This window comes from Haplochromis burtoni, unplaced genomic scaffold (genome assembly GCF_018398535.1).
Source record: "Haplochromis burtoni strain Fernald_Lab_line unplaced genomic scaffold, NCSU_Asbu1 Contig_351, whole genome shotgun sequence".
Taxonomy (NCBI): Eukaryota; Metazoa; Chordata; class Actinopteri; order Cichliformes; family Cichlidae; genus Haplochromis; species Haplochromis burtoni.
In genome coordinates, this window is record NW_024582712.1 from 495,254 (window position 1) to 509,158 (window position 13,905).

The 13,905-nt window shown below is 41.8% G+C and overlaps 1 protein-coding gene across 1 annotated transcript; it reads right to left on the reverse strand.

Annotated features, from left to right (window-relative positions):
* Nucleotides 1-204: 204 nt before the first annotated feature.
* mios (missing oocyte, meiosis regulator, homolog (Drosophila)) lies at nucleotides 205-13,856 on the reverse strand. The gene is made up of 12 exons (XM_005942842.3): nucleotides 13,738-13,856; nucleotides 12,470-13,333; nucleotides 10,828-11,317; nucleotides 9,665-9,763; nucleotides 9,298-9,552; nucleotides 7,835-8,004; nucleotides 7,145-7,210; nucleotides 6,907-7,065; nucleotides 5,422-5,574; nucleotides 3,824-4,028; nucleotides 3,450-3,579; nucleotides 205-1,710 (listed from the first exon to the last, which is right to left on the reverse strand). The coding sequence occupies exons 2-12, from the start codon at nucleotides 13,286-13,288 to the stop codon at nucleotides 1,620-1,622; spliced, it is 2,637 nt and encodes an 878-aa protein (XP_005942904.1). The 5' UTR covers nucleotides 13,289-13,333; nucleotides 13,738-13,856; the 3' UTR covers nucleotides 205-1,619.
* Nucleotides 13,857-13,905: the final 49 nt, after the last annotated feature.

Sequence of the window (13,905 nt, forward strand, 5' to 3'; positions counted from 1 at the left end):
AATCTATTGTTGTTTTTTTTCTTTCTCACCATCTTCCTGAATACACAGATTCTGTGGGAGTTCCCATGGGAGAATAATGAGTGACTCAATGAACAGAAAGAGTGAGCATGTGACAGAAAACCCACGCTAAATGCGTTTATGAAACATAATAATGTAAAAATAAGCCTTATAAGGTTATGGAAAAACACCCCCATTCAGCAGTGCTCTAATTTATCAGTCAGAATTTATTTCAAAGGGAAAACACAAGAAACAGTGAAAGGATGAAATTCCAGCCAATCTGTTTTCGGGACGCTACACGACTTGCCAATTTGTCAGCTCCACTCCAAAACAGTTCACAAAAGGGCACGCAGACTTATAAACCTCCCACACCGAGAAAAAGATCCTGGTGAAAGCAGCATACAGTAGTTCCTGTGCCCCCCTCCCATCACCATCACCACCTCCTCCTCCTCCTCACTCCATGACTAAGTGATTTAGCCAGCTCTAGTGCAGACCGCCTCTCACTTACAATGCCTCCTTGGGTTAGTGACTGTGCGGGGAGGGTGGCAGAGAAAGAGAGAAAGCCCATTTACAATGTGGTTTACACACAGCCGCTCCCCCCACCACAGACAGCGCCCATCCTTGGATTGATGTGTGGTATGCATAGTTTTTGGGTGCAATTTGGACACCAGAGGGAGAGAGAAAGAAAGAGAGGGCAAGTGTGTGTGCACAGGGTGCAGGAGGGGGTGTGCAAGGCTCGGGCTCTGTTCGCTCGCCCTCTCTTTGAGTCAATAGTGTTCCGGCAGCTGAGGTTCTTTATGAGGGGAACAATCTGGAGGGTCTTGTCAGAGTGCCGAGCAGCTGCTGTTTTCTGGGGCGCTTCTTTCATAGACCACAGGCCTGGAGTGGGCTGGTGAATAAAGACGCACCCTCCCCACACTCTCCGCCTCACCCATCACCACTCCTACTTTCTCCAATTCCTCATCCTCCCCTAGCCACCCCACCCGCACTGCCCCTGCCCTCCACAATGCCAGATGCAGAGTGGCAAAGAGGAACATGAAGAGAGCAAGAAGACTGTTATTGTGTGCTAAACTCCCCACCGTCACCCGGGGTACTGTCCTTTACCCCGAACAATGCTTTGATGAGGTATGTGAATATCCTTTGTAACACAGACGTTATACAGTACAGCGTATTAAAACAAGAGCCAACAAATGTAGCTCAGACATATTGGCACCTGTGATTACATCTTTACATTCTGATGTGTGAGTGGAAAACTTTTTTTTTGTAAGAGATCACTATAAATCACAAGATTCCTGATTCAGGCTAAACTGGAAGAGGCTGAATGCAACAGAGCCTCTTGTGTTTGATTTTCATTAGCAGAACATCGAGTGTGCATTCGCTCCCTTTCGGTCATTGATTCAATTAGTCAGATCAGTCACACACACTGCCTCCCTTCTTAATACAGGGCTCAGTTACAATGTTACATTCACTAGACTATATAACTTAACATCATTTCATTCTATTCAATTCAAGCAGCCCGTTTAGAAAAGGACATCGCTGCCACCGTCGCCCCATTGTTGGCTGCCGATTGCAGAGGTGAACCTGCTGGTGTTTGGCCTCAGTTCCTGACAGGCGTCTCCTGTTTAGCTGCTGTCTGAAGGCACAAGATTCCCTGTAGTGTCCAGCTGCATGCATTTACACGTACACGCTGACACTGGGCACTCTGTGTGGTCTCTGTAACACACATATGAAGGTCGGTTAAAACAAAGCATGCAGGTAAGTGTACAAAAGCTAGTGTAGAGTTTGCACAGCTCTCTCAGCTCAGAGAAAACAAAAGAGCACAGCATGTCTGTCTTTCTGGATTTTTGATAATGAAACTGTGGTTTGGAGTATGTGGAACAAATTCCTGTAATTTTACTTTTAAATTTAATTTTAAATAAAGCAGTGAAAACACTGAAACTGGTATTACATTTGTAGTAGGAGATAACAGCAGGCAACTTTTTGAGGAAAACTAGAAAAAGCTGTGAAGCATGCATTAGGCACGAAAATGAGAACAGGTTGTGGTGCAGGAGGCATAAATACACAAAGGACCAGAAGAAGAACATATTAGGTGTATGAGGTACACATTTACCCTTACACTTAAGTAACAGTTAAAAAAAATTAAGTTCAGAACAAAAACTTTGCTTTCCATAATAATCACTGCACTGCAGACACTCAGCCTACAGGTTCCAACATGGTAGTGCAACAATCCTACGCCAGAGCTAATTTCAGTGACCAGTAACTTCTGTCCTAGTCTTCGTCAATGACCATTTTCTTCTGACAAAAAACAAAACAAAACAAAACAACAACAACAATGAAAAAAAAAACAACAAAAAAAAAAACAAGGCGACAACTAAATAATAATTTTTAAAAAACTAATGCACGAGGGAGCAGGCTCAAAAAATTGTGGTAATGTAAGCTGCTCTTGTTCGTATTTGCGCTGTTGTTCGTCCTCCAGGTTAGCTCCCCTGGCAGAGAAGACAGAAATCACAATATGCACAGACTTTGTTTCACTCAAATACAAAAACACAGTTAAAAACAATGAAAAACTAACAGAACTGTTGTTTGTGCTTCTGTATGTTAGCCTTGTTTTCGTTGCTTCGTTTGGGGTTTTTTTTGCTTCTTCCTCTTCATGGTGAAATCTGCCATTGTTCCCTTTCTTGTTAAAGCCAAATTTTAACCACACAGCATTCTACCTATTCATAGTGTCTGAGCAACTTCTGCCTTCAGTAAATTCCAGCAATCTTTTACACCACACAGCCGAAAGGCTATGCAAAGGGAACAAAGACTAAAATAAAATTTGGTTTCCAGTGTAATGCGAGATTTATTTTTAAATTATTTTGCTCACACTGAGTATCTATTAGAGCTGTTAAAAAGTGAACTGCTTAGCTCAGAAGTTAGTAGGTTCAGGCATCAGACTGACTTTCTGGAACAGCCATCCCCTTCAGATCATCTGCCTCAATAACTGCATTTAACTCTCGACTGAAGCCAAATTTATTCTAATGTCGGTCTACGTCTAAGTTATTAACTGTGTCTTTTGTTGAATCTTTGTCTGCCCCTTTGTAATCTGTAATACCATTTTCTAAGTTGTTTTTAGGATGACTTCCTTTTTTCTTTTCTTTCTTTTTTTTTTTTAAATCACATGCTGTGCACCACTTTGGTCAATGCCTGTTTTGTAAATCTGTTACATAAATAAATTGACCCAACTTGTTTAAGTGCTGCATATCTTTCAGCATTCATTTAATTTTTCTACCTCTTTTTTTGGCTATGATTGATTTTGTAAAAGTACTTCATATGACACAATGCAAAACTTTTTAGCAAACTTTAAGAGAGACTGTTCTGAGGTTATTTATTGTTTATGTTAAAGAAATAAAAACATGAACTTCAGCAGCAGATGCGTCTGAAGAGTTTCTGAGCACATGCATCCCTCCTACCTGAACCAGCTGAGCATGTGGCCAGCATGGCCACCATGTCGACAGTTGTGACACCAGGTAAACCAGTTATTAAACTGAGCCAGTTTGTTCTCCCTTGTCAGGTCCACTTTTTCATCTGATTTACCAGTTCCTGCAAAAAAACAAAAAAGAAATAAAATATCAGTAAAGTTATAATGTTATCCTATTATGAGCAATAAGGAGAAAAGGCTTGACACTAAATGTCCAGGTGCTACCTGTGCTTAAATGCAGATCAAAGTCCACACATTAACTCAGGTAAATGCTCAGTTAAGTGTTACAGCCACTTAAGCTGCTGCAAGATGTGTGCCTGTTACTGGAAATATCAGCTGAGCATCTGTCCACATAGTCCAGTTTACCTTGGCAATTGGAAACAGGTGTGCCCATGTTCATGAGGCAGAGGGCACAGCGTGGCAGCGGTTTCCTGCAGCCAGGGCAACTTGTGACTTTTGACTTGGTGGGTGAGCCGCTGACACCATATTGGCTGAAGCCGCGGCCTTGGTGAGGTATTGTGGAGCAGCTGTAGGAGATGGACTTCCCACAGAAGTTGCAGCTCACAAACACCTGCCAAAGAACAAACACAAAGGTCGGCTGATAAGACCCGGTGAACATGAAGGTAAAACCAACAGCCGCATGCAGACCAGCTGTCTGGATTTTATTTTTAAGGAAGAGTGAGATAAGTACTTGATAATACAGCAATAATTCCAACAGGTGTAAGAGTGATTATTGGAATTTCAGCAATGCAATGAAGCACTGCCAAGATTTAGCTTAGATGTAATCACATGTTAAAAACCCTTTAATACCAGAATCTATTGAAAAAAACATTAATTACTTAAAAAAAAAAATCAACCAATGTGGAGTATGCATAGTATCAGGAACAGATTTCTCCAATACAAAAGGAGAAACAGCACAGACTATACTGACTATACCAGCAGGTTTTATGACAAGAAACTGAGAGGAGAGCTGTGGGTGTTATGAGCTTGGTACAAACTCTACTTGTAGTGTAATAAACAGCACAAACGTCCTACTTTCATATAAGGGTAGTTGTACGTAATACAGTAAGAAACAAGAACAAACACAGAAACAAGACAGACTGCTTTGAGCGTGCAGGTGCTGGATCACGTCACGTGATTTTATGACAGGACACTTTAACACTGTTTTACTGAGAGAATAAAAACGTATCAAATTTCACCTCTAACGTTTTTTTAACTAAACAACAACAACAACTGTATGGTGATGAAATATGTCAATGCTGGTACTAATATCAAATTTATAAAAACTGGCATTTCATGGGTTGACAATAGCTTTAACCCACTTCATCTTTTAAATCTTCCTGAAACAAAGCAAAGCGACTGAGTCGATTCTTTGGGATGACACTATAGTGCCAAAAAAAGACTGTAACCATCCTCCAATTGGGGGATGTACAACTTGTCCTGTCCCTCCATGGTTGAAGTCTGTAAAGTCCAAACAGCAAAATGCAGAAGTGACAGAATCGACTGTTCCTGTAATGGCTGTGGTTGCTCTAAAATCAAGTACTAGTTCTATCTTAAAATGTACAAAAAAGCCAGGAAAGCCTGGTTTTTACAGATAGTTTTACCTTAACAACAACTGTAAAGTGGGTGTTTTACTAGTCTGTTAGCACGAATTTCAAGACTTCAAAATACACAAGTCCAAAACCACGAGGTCAATGTGGCTACTTCCATCATTCATATACAGTCTATGTTAAACTGTTATCACTTTCAGATAATATAATGTCACCACGGAATCAGTCAATAACTTGATTTTGTGATGAACCACTATACCACATTCTTTCCCTTCACATCTCAATGCACAGTTGGAGATGGCACTCCCTCTCTGGTTCTTGCAGTTTTTAGCATATTTCAAACCTATGCATTGAGCGGTTGGAATCTGAGATGTGGGTGAAGTTACACTACATCGATTTCAGCGCTAAAATCACCTGGGCTAGTGGTTTGGAGCTGGGGTCCAGCTTGCCTCTGTGGATATCAAACTCAGCTCGTTTGTGCCAGAATCTCCAAGCGTCCAGCAGGTTGCGGTAGTTTTCAATCCAACACTGGACTCGAGGGTCTTTCAGCACTTCGCCCGGAGAACCCTGTAGAGAGAGATTATTTAGGCTTGTAAGACATTTCAACTTCAGCGGGGGTTCTGCTTGGGAAGGCAGCCATGCCCTTTCTTCTCATCTCTACTAGTTAAATATGTATGTGAGGTACGACATTTCTGTAGCTGTAGGCAGCTTTTGTCTTTTCACAAGCAGGTTAGAACAAGAAAATAAAATGAAGAAAACCCAGAGAGCTGTTTTACAGCATGAAAGGTTACAGACCTGTTCAGCCACTTTGATGTCTCTAGTGTTACTGTACCAGAAACAAGTGCACAGCAGCAAGCAGCTCCACCGAGGCTGTTACTTGTATTGTTACAGTAGGTGTTAGCTGTGAACTTTCACAAACAAAGAGGCAAGTTTTAGCATGTGCACTGATCTTTCAAAGGGTATGGTCAGACAGACAGCTCCTTTCTCTTTATTTGATGCACTCTAGTGTTTGTTTAATTATGGGAGTAGTTCACAACAGCCAGAATGAGAAAATTAGAATGAGGGCAGCATAGTTTTTAGACACAGTGGCAGCTTTCACATATGCACTGCAGGGACAGGGTTGTACTCGAGAATGCAAAAGTCCGATCATATCAGACTATCTGATGTGTGGTTATATTTCAGGGCATTCACCACTGCCTCCTTTGTGCTACTCAGCTTCCATAACTAAACCACATGTAGTACTTATGCAAAAAACATCCAATTCTGGATGTTTTTTGCATTCATATTAGTGTTTCTCAAACAACAAACTCTGTGAGAGCAAACCATCCAAGTATGATGCAAGAAATTAACACCATCTATCATTAATTTACTAAACATGCTCGTATTTTGAAAGTTCAGTCACTGCCAACCATCTTGCTCTGAAATATCCTCCTTCCAGCTGGTGGGCCACTCTGACCAGGCCAGCAGGTGGAGAGCTGGTTGACATACACCGACATAAAGCTAACTTGACAGCAGAACAGAATAAGAACTAACATCGCCAACTGCAGTCCAAAAAGGTGGAACTGAATTTTTTGACACAAAATAGTTGAAAATTAAAATATGCAAAATGCAAAAGAAAGAGAATAAATTGTGAGAATAAATTTCCGTACAACAATCAGAGCGCAAATCTGTGCCAAAAGCTATTTGCTCAGTCTGACGTACTTGTGTGCACTGGTTTATTTTGCTTTGTGTATCTGTGTGTGTGTATTATTTGTCTGGCTGACAGAGCTACTGTTCATCTTGACAAGGAAACTCATACAATAGAGGCTCATTCTCAAATCTCATGTGCCCTCTCCATTCTAAGCAGGTTTGTGTGAATGAGTGTAAAAATAAGCAGTTCTGTGTAATTTGTCTCAGTACCTTCAGCATGCAGAAGCTGGCAGTCTGGACGTCACCAGTTCGGTCCACATAGCTCTCCATAAGATCCACGCCATCTTTAGTTAGTCCGGTGAGCAGAATGCCCTCCAGGTTGCCCGCCTCCTTCATCTCAAGGGTTAGTCTGTCGATGTATCGTGGCAGCTGCAGCAGAGATTCAAAGTTAGCAAACAGCGATATATTCAGACTATATCTGCTGCTGAAAGCTTCACTCTGCAGTTACCTGTGCATCGTTGAGAAACATACAGGCAAAGGCCACTCGGTCTCTCACAGCCACGCTGCTCTCATACTGAAACACAAACAAAGAATCATATCTTCCCTTTTAATATCTGTCTCTCTGTCACTATTTGGAGGGGGTGAAGCTTCAGTATAGTGGATACTTTTTACATTAAAGAGTCAAAGTCTTCCTACTGAACCTGGCACAGAAAACTGTGTTTGTGACCCTGTTCTGACCCACAGTGCTGCGAGAAACAAATCATCTGTGACAAATAATCAATTCTCAAAGCAAAGATGGCAAGAAACAAAGTCAAAGTGACTGCATAAATCCTCTTATCACTTTCTGCCAGGAAAAGGTCTACAGACATAAATAACAGTGAGAGGAGCCAGAGGCCAGAATCTGAGCAGCTGCAGGAGGAAAAAAGCAGAAACCAACACTGTGTTCTGGGCACAGACTCCTTTTTCATAGAGGTGTTTTATGACGGAAACGTAAAACATATCTTTTCCTGTGCACCTGAGGATTTTCCCACTAAACACCACTGGAGTATTACCCGAGTATTCATCACTGCGTTAAGAATGCCTGACTGCTTTTATGAAGTGGGAACAAAAGGGCCACTGTTGAGAAAAGTGTGCTTAGAAAAAAATCCGTTTTTTTTTCTAGCGTTCAAATGTTCGTGATATTAAAGAGATCCAATACCAGCACGCCATCGTAGGCTCCAGGCTCACTGGTGAGAAAGGCAAACATGATGCAGAGGTAGGGGTTCTTCAGCTGCAGCCTCAGAGAGCTGCACATCTCTCTCCACAGGGACGACTTTTCGTCAGTGTAGCCTGACAGAGCCATGGCAACCACATTCAGGTTCAGGTCACCTGTGAGTAATATGAAGTGAAAGAAGCAGATTTATTTACAGTCTGTAGTCTTCACTGTAAGAGCAGCACATCTGAAAAAGAGGATGAAGCTATTTTCACAAATGAAGCCAGATTAATGTTGGAAAAAACATGTCAGAATATTTTCCACAGTTGTCCTTTCGCACATGTAGCACCCAGCAGGAAGTAATCTGCTTCGGACACATCCTCACTACTGGAAATGTTCGGCTCAGTTTAGGGGTAGAGCTTGCAGAAAGCAGAACACTTGACACCCACTCATTGGACACAAATGGACAAAACATTGGGAAGCTGGCAGGTTAGGTCCATTTAAACTCTGCTCTTACTGCAGTGGGCATTTTAGTTGTCATACATGAGGTAATATGTAAAAGTGCTCACGGCTGCAGTGCATGTGTGAAAAAGGTTATGGCAGCTGTTCAAGGTGATGTTTTATTGCTTGGAGGGGGGAAAAAGTGTCCTACTTTTCTTTTTCTTTTTTTTAAGGTTAACCTATCCAAAACCAGCTCCATATCCCTTTTGTTATACCGTGGGCTTTAGTTCAAATTTAAACTGCAATTTCTTGCTAAAGAAAAGAACTTTTAATGACTTTGCCTCCCAACGTAAGACCTATCATAAACCCTAACAGAAGTCTCTATACAACACAGTTTTTATTACATATTATTACCTCTAGATATATGACCGGGTGAGGCTCGGAAAATACCTAACTGAACTACTCTGGTATAACAAAATGTTGGTTTAAGGTTGTACATTGGAATCAATACATTGTAAGTTAGAGCTGCAACGTTGAAAGTCCTGAGATGGCTCTGTTGACACATCTTATCTAATGAATCACCCTGTCAGTCTTACTCAGGAAGCACTCATTAGTGCATACAACAGAAAAGCGTTTGACCTACATTGGTGTAATTTTTTTCCTCAGTTAAGGCGTGTGTAAACAGCAGCCTTCTCTCTCCATTTTCATTAAACTTGTGTAAAAAAACGTGTTTCCTGCTGTTACATTAATGAAATTCCCCTTTTTTCAAAGACTTCCTTTCATTTTTCAAGAGTTTGCTTGATGTTGAACACAATTTTCATCAATAACTGCTTGTTCAAATTAAACAAGCCAACATGGAATTAATAGAAAAGCTGTGATTAGAATTTTATCATTGTTTTCTTACATTTTAAAGGCCAAACAATTACAATTACATATACTTGATGCATGTACAGTTATGTAGTCTGTCTAAAGTATCTCCCCTTATTAAATTACTTTCTCTCGCCTTCCTCTCATCCCTAAAAGCTCACCTTTCTCTGCCATGGCTCCCTTGTTGAGGATCTGGATTGCCCGCCGGATGTCCAGGTTGAACAGAGCGACAGCAGCCGCCCGCTCCCACTCGTGTTCCTGTTCCAGTGATCGCAGGAAGTTCTCCACATCTGTGTCAGTCCCCCTGCTGATCCAGCCACAGAGCCGCAAGGCAAGGCAGCGCTCCTCGCTGTGGTACCGCGGCACATCTGTCTGCCGGTCCGAGCCACTCCAACACCTGCGGCTTTCGGTTGTCCCTTTGGGACCACAAACACAGGAAGTCAGTTTTTCAGTGTATGAAATTTCAAATAAACACAGTTACTGTGAAGTGTCCTGTGGCACAGACAATCAGTTGGTTATTTGTTTTACCTGAGGTTGTCTTGACAATGTTCTTAATCCCAGAATAAACCACAGACTGTACGTTCCCCTGAAGTTTTAGCTCCATATCCTCCGCACACTGTTTCATATGTGATACTTGCATAGGAAACAGTAACAGTGTGCAGTCAATGCAACATAATACAGGCACATAACAAGGCATCTACAACATTAATCATTAATTATTTTTGTCCTTTGAACAAGGACAAAAATAAATAATGTGTTAATACTTTTACTATGGTTATAAATCGTTTTCATTCATTCATTTTTTTCCTAGTTATTCAAGCCTTGCCTAGAGTAACATTATGTCCCACCAGGGGGCGCTGCCCCACATTTTAATCTGTCAACATCTGGGGATGTTCAGAAGCATTCAATGTATTTAACCTCCTAGGACCTGGCGTCCACATATGTGGACATCACATTTTGGGTTATTTAGACCAAAATGCTCAATTTTGCTCTACAAGGGCCTGATATCCACTTACAAGGACATTATACTGCTACTGTTCTATCAAAACTTTAAAGGAATATCCTCATATGTGGAACTCATTTTTCTTAGAAACAAAAATTAGGTAAAAAAAATAAATGAAAATCTGGTAATTCTTTGTTTTTACATTCATCAGGTCCCAATCAGCCCAAATATCAAAGAGAAATTAAAAATGCATGCCGTGGCAGAGTTCGGGTCTTAAGAGGTTAAATGCAACCAAAAATGATTCAAAACCTAATTAATCAGTGAATCAACATTAATAACTCAATTTGGAAGTAATTTTACAATCCTTTTTGACTTTACTTGCCAAATGTTCGATAAGAAGATTGAAAGCTCTCGAAAGGTGTTATTATGCCCATTATAGGCTTCATATGATAACCTTTTTAAAGGTTGAATTCTTTACTCAACTAAATTAAAAGGTTACATTTTGATGTAATAATAATAATAATAATACAAATCTCTACTCTATATAGTCTTTAGAGGAGAAACCTTCAGATGAGGAGAACCATCATCGGAGCAATGAAGCACTTCACTGCTGCTTTGTAAAGTAATAAAAATAACCTGCCCTGCATACAGTTTCAACAGGTGGCTGACTGTTTGTCTCTGCCATTAAACAGATTATCAATAAGCCATCATGCAGATATTTCCATCATTTCATCACCTGAAAGGATATAGAACAGATCATGCCATAAAGACTTAAGTTGGGGATCCTTCCCACCCGCCAGCAAATGGTTCCTCCACACCTGGACGGTATCATGCCCGTACCTGGACTGAGCCCTTTCCCTCATTTTAGTAGCAATGTCTTTCTCGATCAAACTCTCCACTCCCTCAGCTGAATCCTCAACACACTCGTACAAGTGTCTGCCACACGCCCACATGAGAGAAGTTGTGGAGCTCCATGCTAGTGAGATACGTTCAAACACCGTGAAGTCAGTCATGACACGGTTGGTTGCTGACACCACCACCATGCGGTTCTGGGAGGACTGGTGCCAAGCAAAGCTGCCAATCTGACTTTCACAGGGCTGCACACTGCGCTCAATGATGGTGGGCTCCGTCTCATCACCTATGGGCGTGGGAGTGTGCTGCATGTCGTACAGGCGGATAATGTTGCTGTCACGTGTCAGCGTGGCCAGTAGGCCAGTACGGGTTGGACACCATGCCACCTGAGAACAAAATGCAGAATTTTATCAGCTATAATAAGAAGACTTCTACTGAATAAGCATGCCCTGACTGAGCTTATATAAACCTTTTTAATGCATCTTAATCTTGTTTTTGATATCATTTATTCCCTCTTTTTTCATTTAAATGAAACAGGACTTGGTGATAAAAAAAAAAAAAAGTTTAAAATTATTTGAGCATTTCATCACTCTGTCTTTGAACATTTAGGCCAGGGGTGTCCAATCCAAGCCTCGATGGCCAGTGTCCTGTAGGTTTTAGATGTGTCCTTGATCCAACACAACTGATTCAAATGGCTAAATTACCACCTCAACATGTCTTGAAGCTCTCCAGAGGCCTGGTTATGAACTAATCATTTGATTCAGGTGTCTTGACCCAGGGTGATATCTAAAACCTGAAGGACACTGGGGCTTGAGGCCTGGAGTTAGACACGCCTGATTGAGGCAATCTAAAATTGACAGGTTACAAACAAGCTGACATCTTATTTTCTCATAGAACCAGTGGTTCTCAGAATGTGGGACATTGAGCAACTGCAGGAGAGGCATGGAATGACCAGAGGTTATTCCCTGAAAAATCAATCTGTGCCTCCCACTTGACCCTGCCAGAATCAGCTAACTGGTACAACAATTTTAGTATATGTAATGCAGCCACACAGAATAGTACCTTAATAGTAAGAAAATATTTTGCCAAGTTACAAACAAAAAAATTTCCAGCATCTTTGACCCTCATAACTTCATGAGAAAATGAGATAACCACATGAAAATTTCAGAGATAAAAATAAACAAACTGTGTGGGTTTTTTTTTAACTGCAATTGAATCAACTTTAAACCCACTCATTGTCATGATTTTAGTTCCTTAAGTATTTTCAAATTCCGGGTTGTAAAATATGATCATGTCACATCATTTTTGACACAGGAGTCACAGCCAGATAAGAAGCCATATGTCATATGCTATCACTTGTTTTTAAACCAGCCACTTGTCATGCTGACCTTTATTTCACTGAAACTGAACTTGCAAACTTTGCGATGTTAATAAATGCAGAAGGCTGAACATTTACATGGCCAATACACAAAGCTAGTATATTAGTGCATCCTTATTACTGTGGCCTTTAGTTCGTTTTCTAACAAACACCATCCTACCTTTGTGAGTGGCTTGGGCTGCTCCGTCAGTGTGAGTACAGGCTTTTCAAATTTCCTCAGATCCCAAATGGCCACCTGCCCCTCAAAGAAAGAGGCCACGCGGTCATGGAAGTGCGGGTCAACTGTCACACCTTGGATGGCTTTTGTGTTTACAAACGTTTTCTGACTTGTGTTTCTCAGGTCAAATATTGCCAGGTTCCTGTGCATGCCTGCCAGCAACAGCTTTGGGTCACGGAGCAGCCAGCAAAGCGAGAGGCAAGCATCATTCTGGCCTAACTCATACAATGGCTTGGTCACCACTGTGCTAGAGTCCAAATCGACAGATGAAAGGCGAATCTTCTCAGCTGCTACACTGGTCTCTGGGGACAACTTACTGCTGATGTCCCATATGAGGACAGAGAAATCTGCCCTGTGCTTGTCTAACCCAGCAGCCAACAAGTTGCTGTCCACGGGATTCCAAGCTAAAGTGTTGCACTGGCGGGCGTGTTTGGGCACAAACTCTTTCCCCACCAGCTCTTTGCATGCAGAGTTGTGGCTCTGGCCCAAGCTGGTAAGCACAACTCTGCCGTTGGCTTGGCCAACGGCAAGTAAACACTCCGGCTCGTGCTTGGGGTACCAGGCCACACATTTCATATAAGGGGTGTCCGAGTTGATGGCCAGTAATGTAGCAGCAGTTTCCTCGGAGAGTGGTAGGGTGCCAGCCTTGGCTTCTGTGCTGCCCACAGGTCCGATCCGGTACAGTCCCAGTTCGGAGTCGCAGATGACGTAGCGGTCCGGGTGGTGGGGGGACCACAGGATGTCGGGTTTGGAACCGCTCATGATTCAGACGCTAGTAGATTTTCAGGGAAGTTTAACCTCTCCAGCCTGAAAATACGGCAGATTATCACACAAATTAGCAAATGAACAAAGGTCAGAGACTGCGCAGAAATATTAGGCAACCCCCGAGTGCAGTGGTCGCAAGGTGGACAACAGACAGCTCTGAGAAATCTTTTTAACATGTTAAAGTAATGATACACTGAACCAAACCGTCAACATAACCTGAGCTCTGTGTGGAAGTGTAGCACAGTTGGTTTGAATTTAACGCCCAGCATGTTAAAAAGTTGCCGTGGGCAGTTATAGTACTACTTTTAAGTTTGTTGACATGCTAGCTAAACTAAGCTAATGCTAACAGGTAAAGGGAGAGCAAGCGCGTGACCGTTTCGCTCGCGCCAGTTTAACCAGCAGTCGAAAACATCTGTTTGAGCACTTCGAGAAGAGGTTTTACTTACATAAACACAACAAAGACGACTTATAGGAATGCACGAGATACAGCTTGAAATACACATGGCAACCTGGAGCCAAAGCGGATGTTGTGTGTTACACCAAAACACGTCCGTGTTATTAGCAACGTCAGCTACTTCATGTTCCGCTAAAGATGCGGTTTACCAGCAGAGGGT

Excerpts from the sequence above, each read along its gene's own strand:
- mios (XM_005942842.3), bottom strand. The coding sequence starts at position 13,288 with ATGAGCGGTTCCAAACCCGACATCCTGTGGTCCCCCCACCACCCGGAC. Across the intron at positions 3,580-3,823 it reads ACCTGTTTCCAATTGCCAAG|GAACTGGTAAATCAGATGAA; the intron begins GTAAACTGGACT and ends GTTTTTTTGCAG. Across the intron at positions 1,711-3,449 it reads CACATGCTCAGCTGGTTCAG|AGACCACACAGAGTGCCCAG; the intron begins GTAGGAGGGATG and ends TGTGTGTTACAG.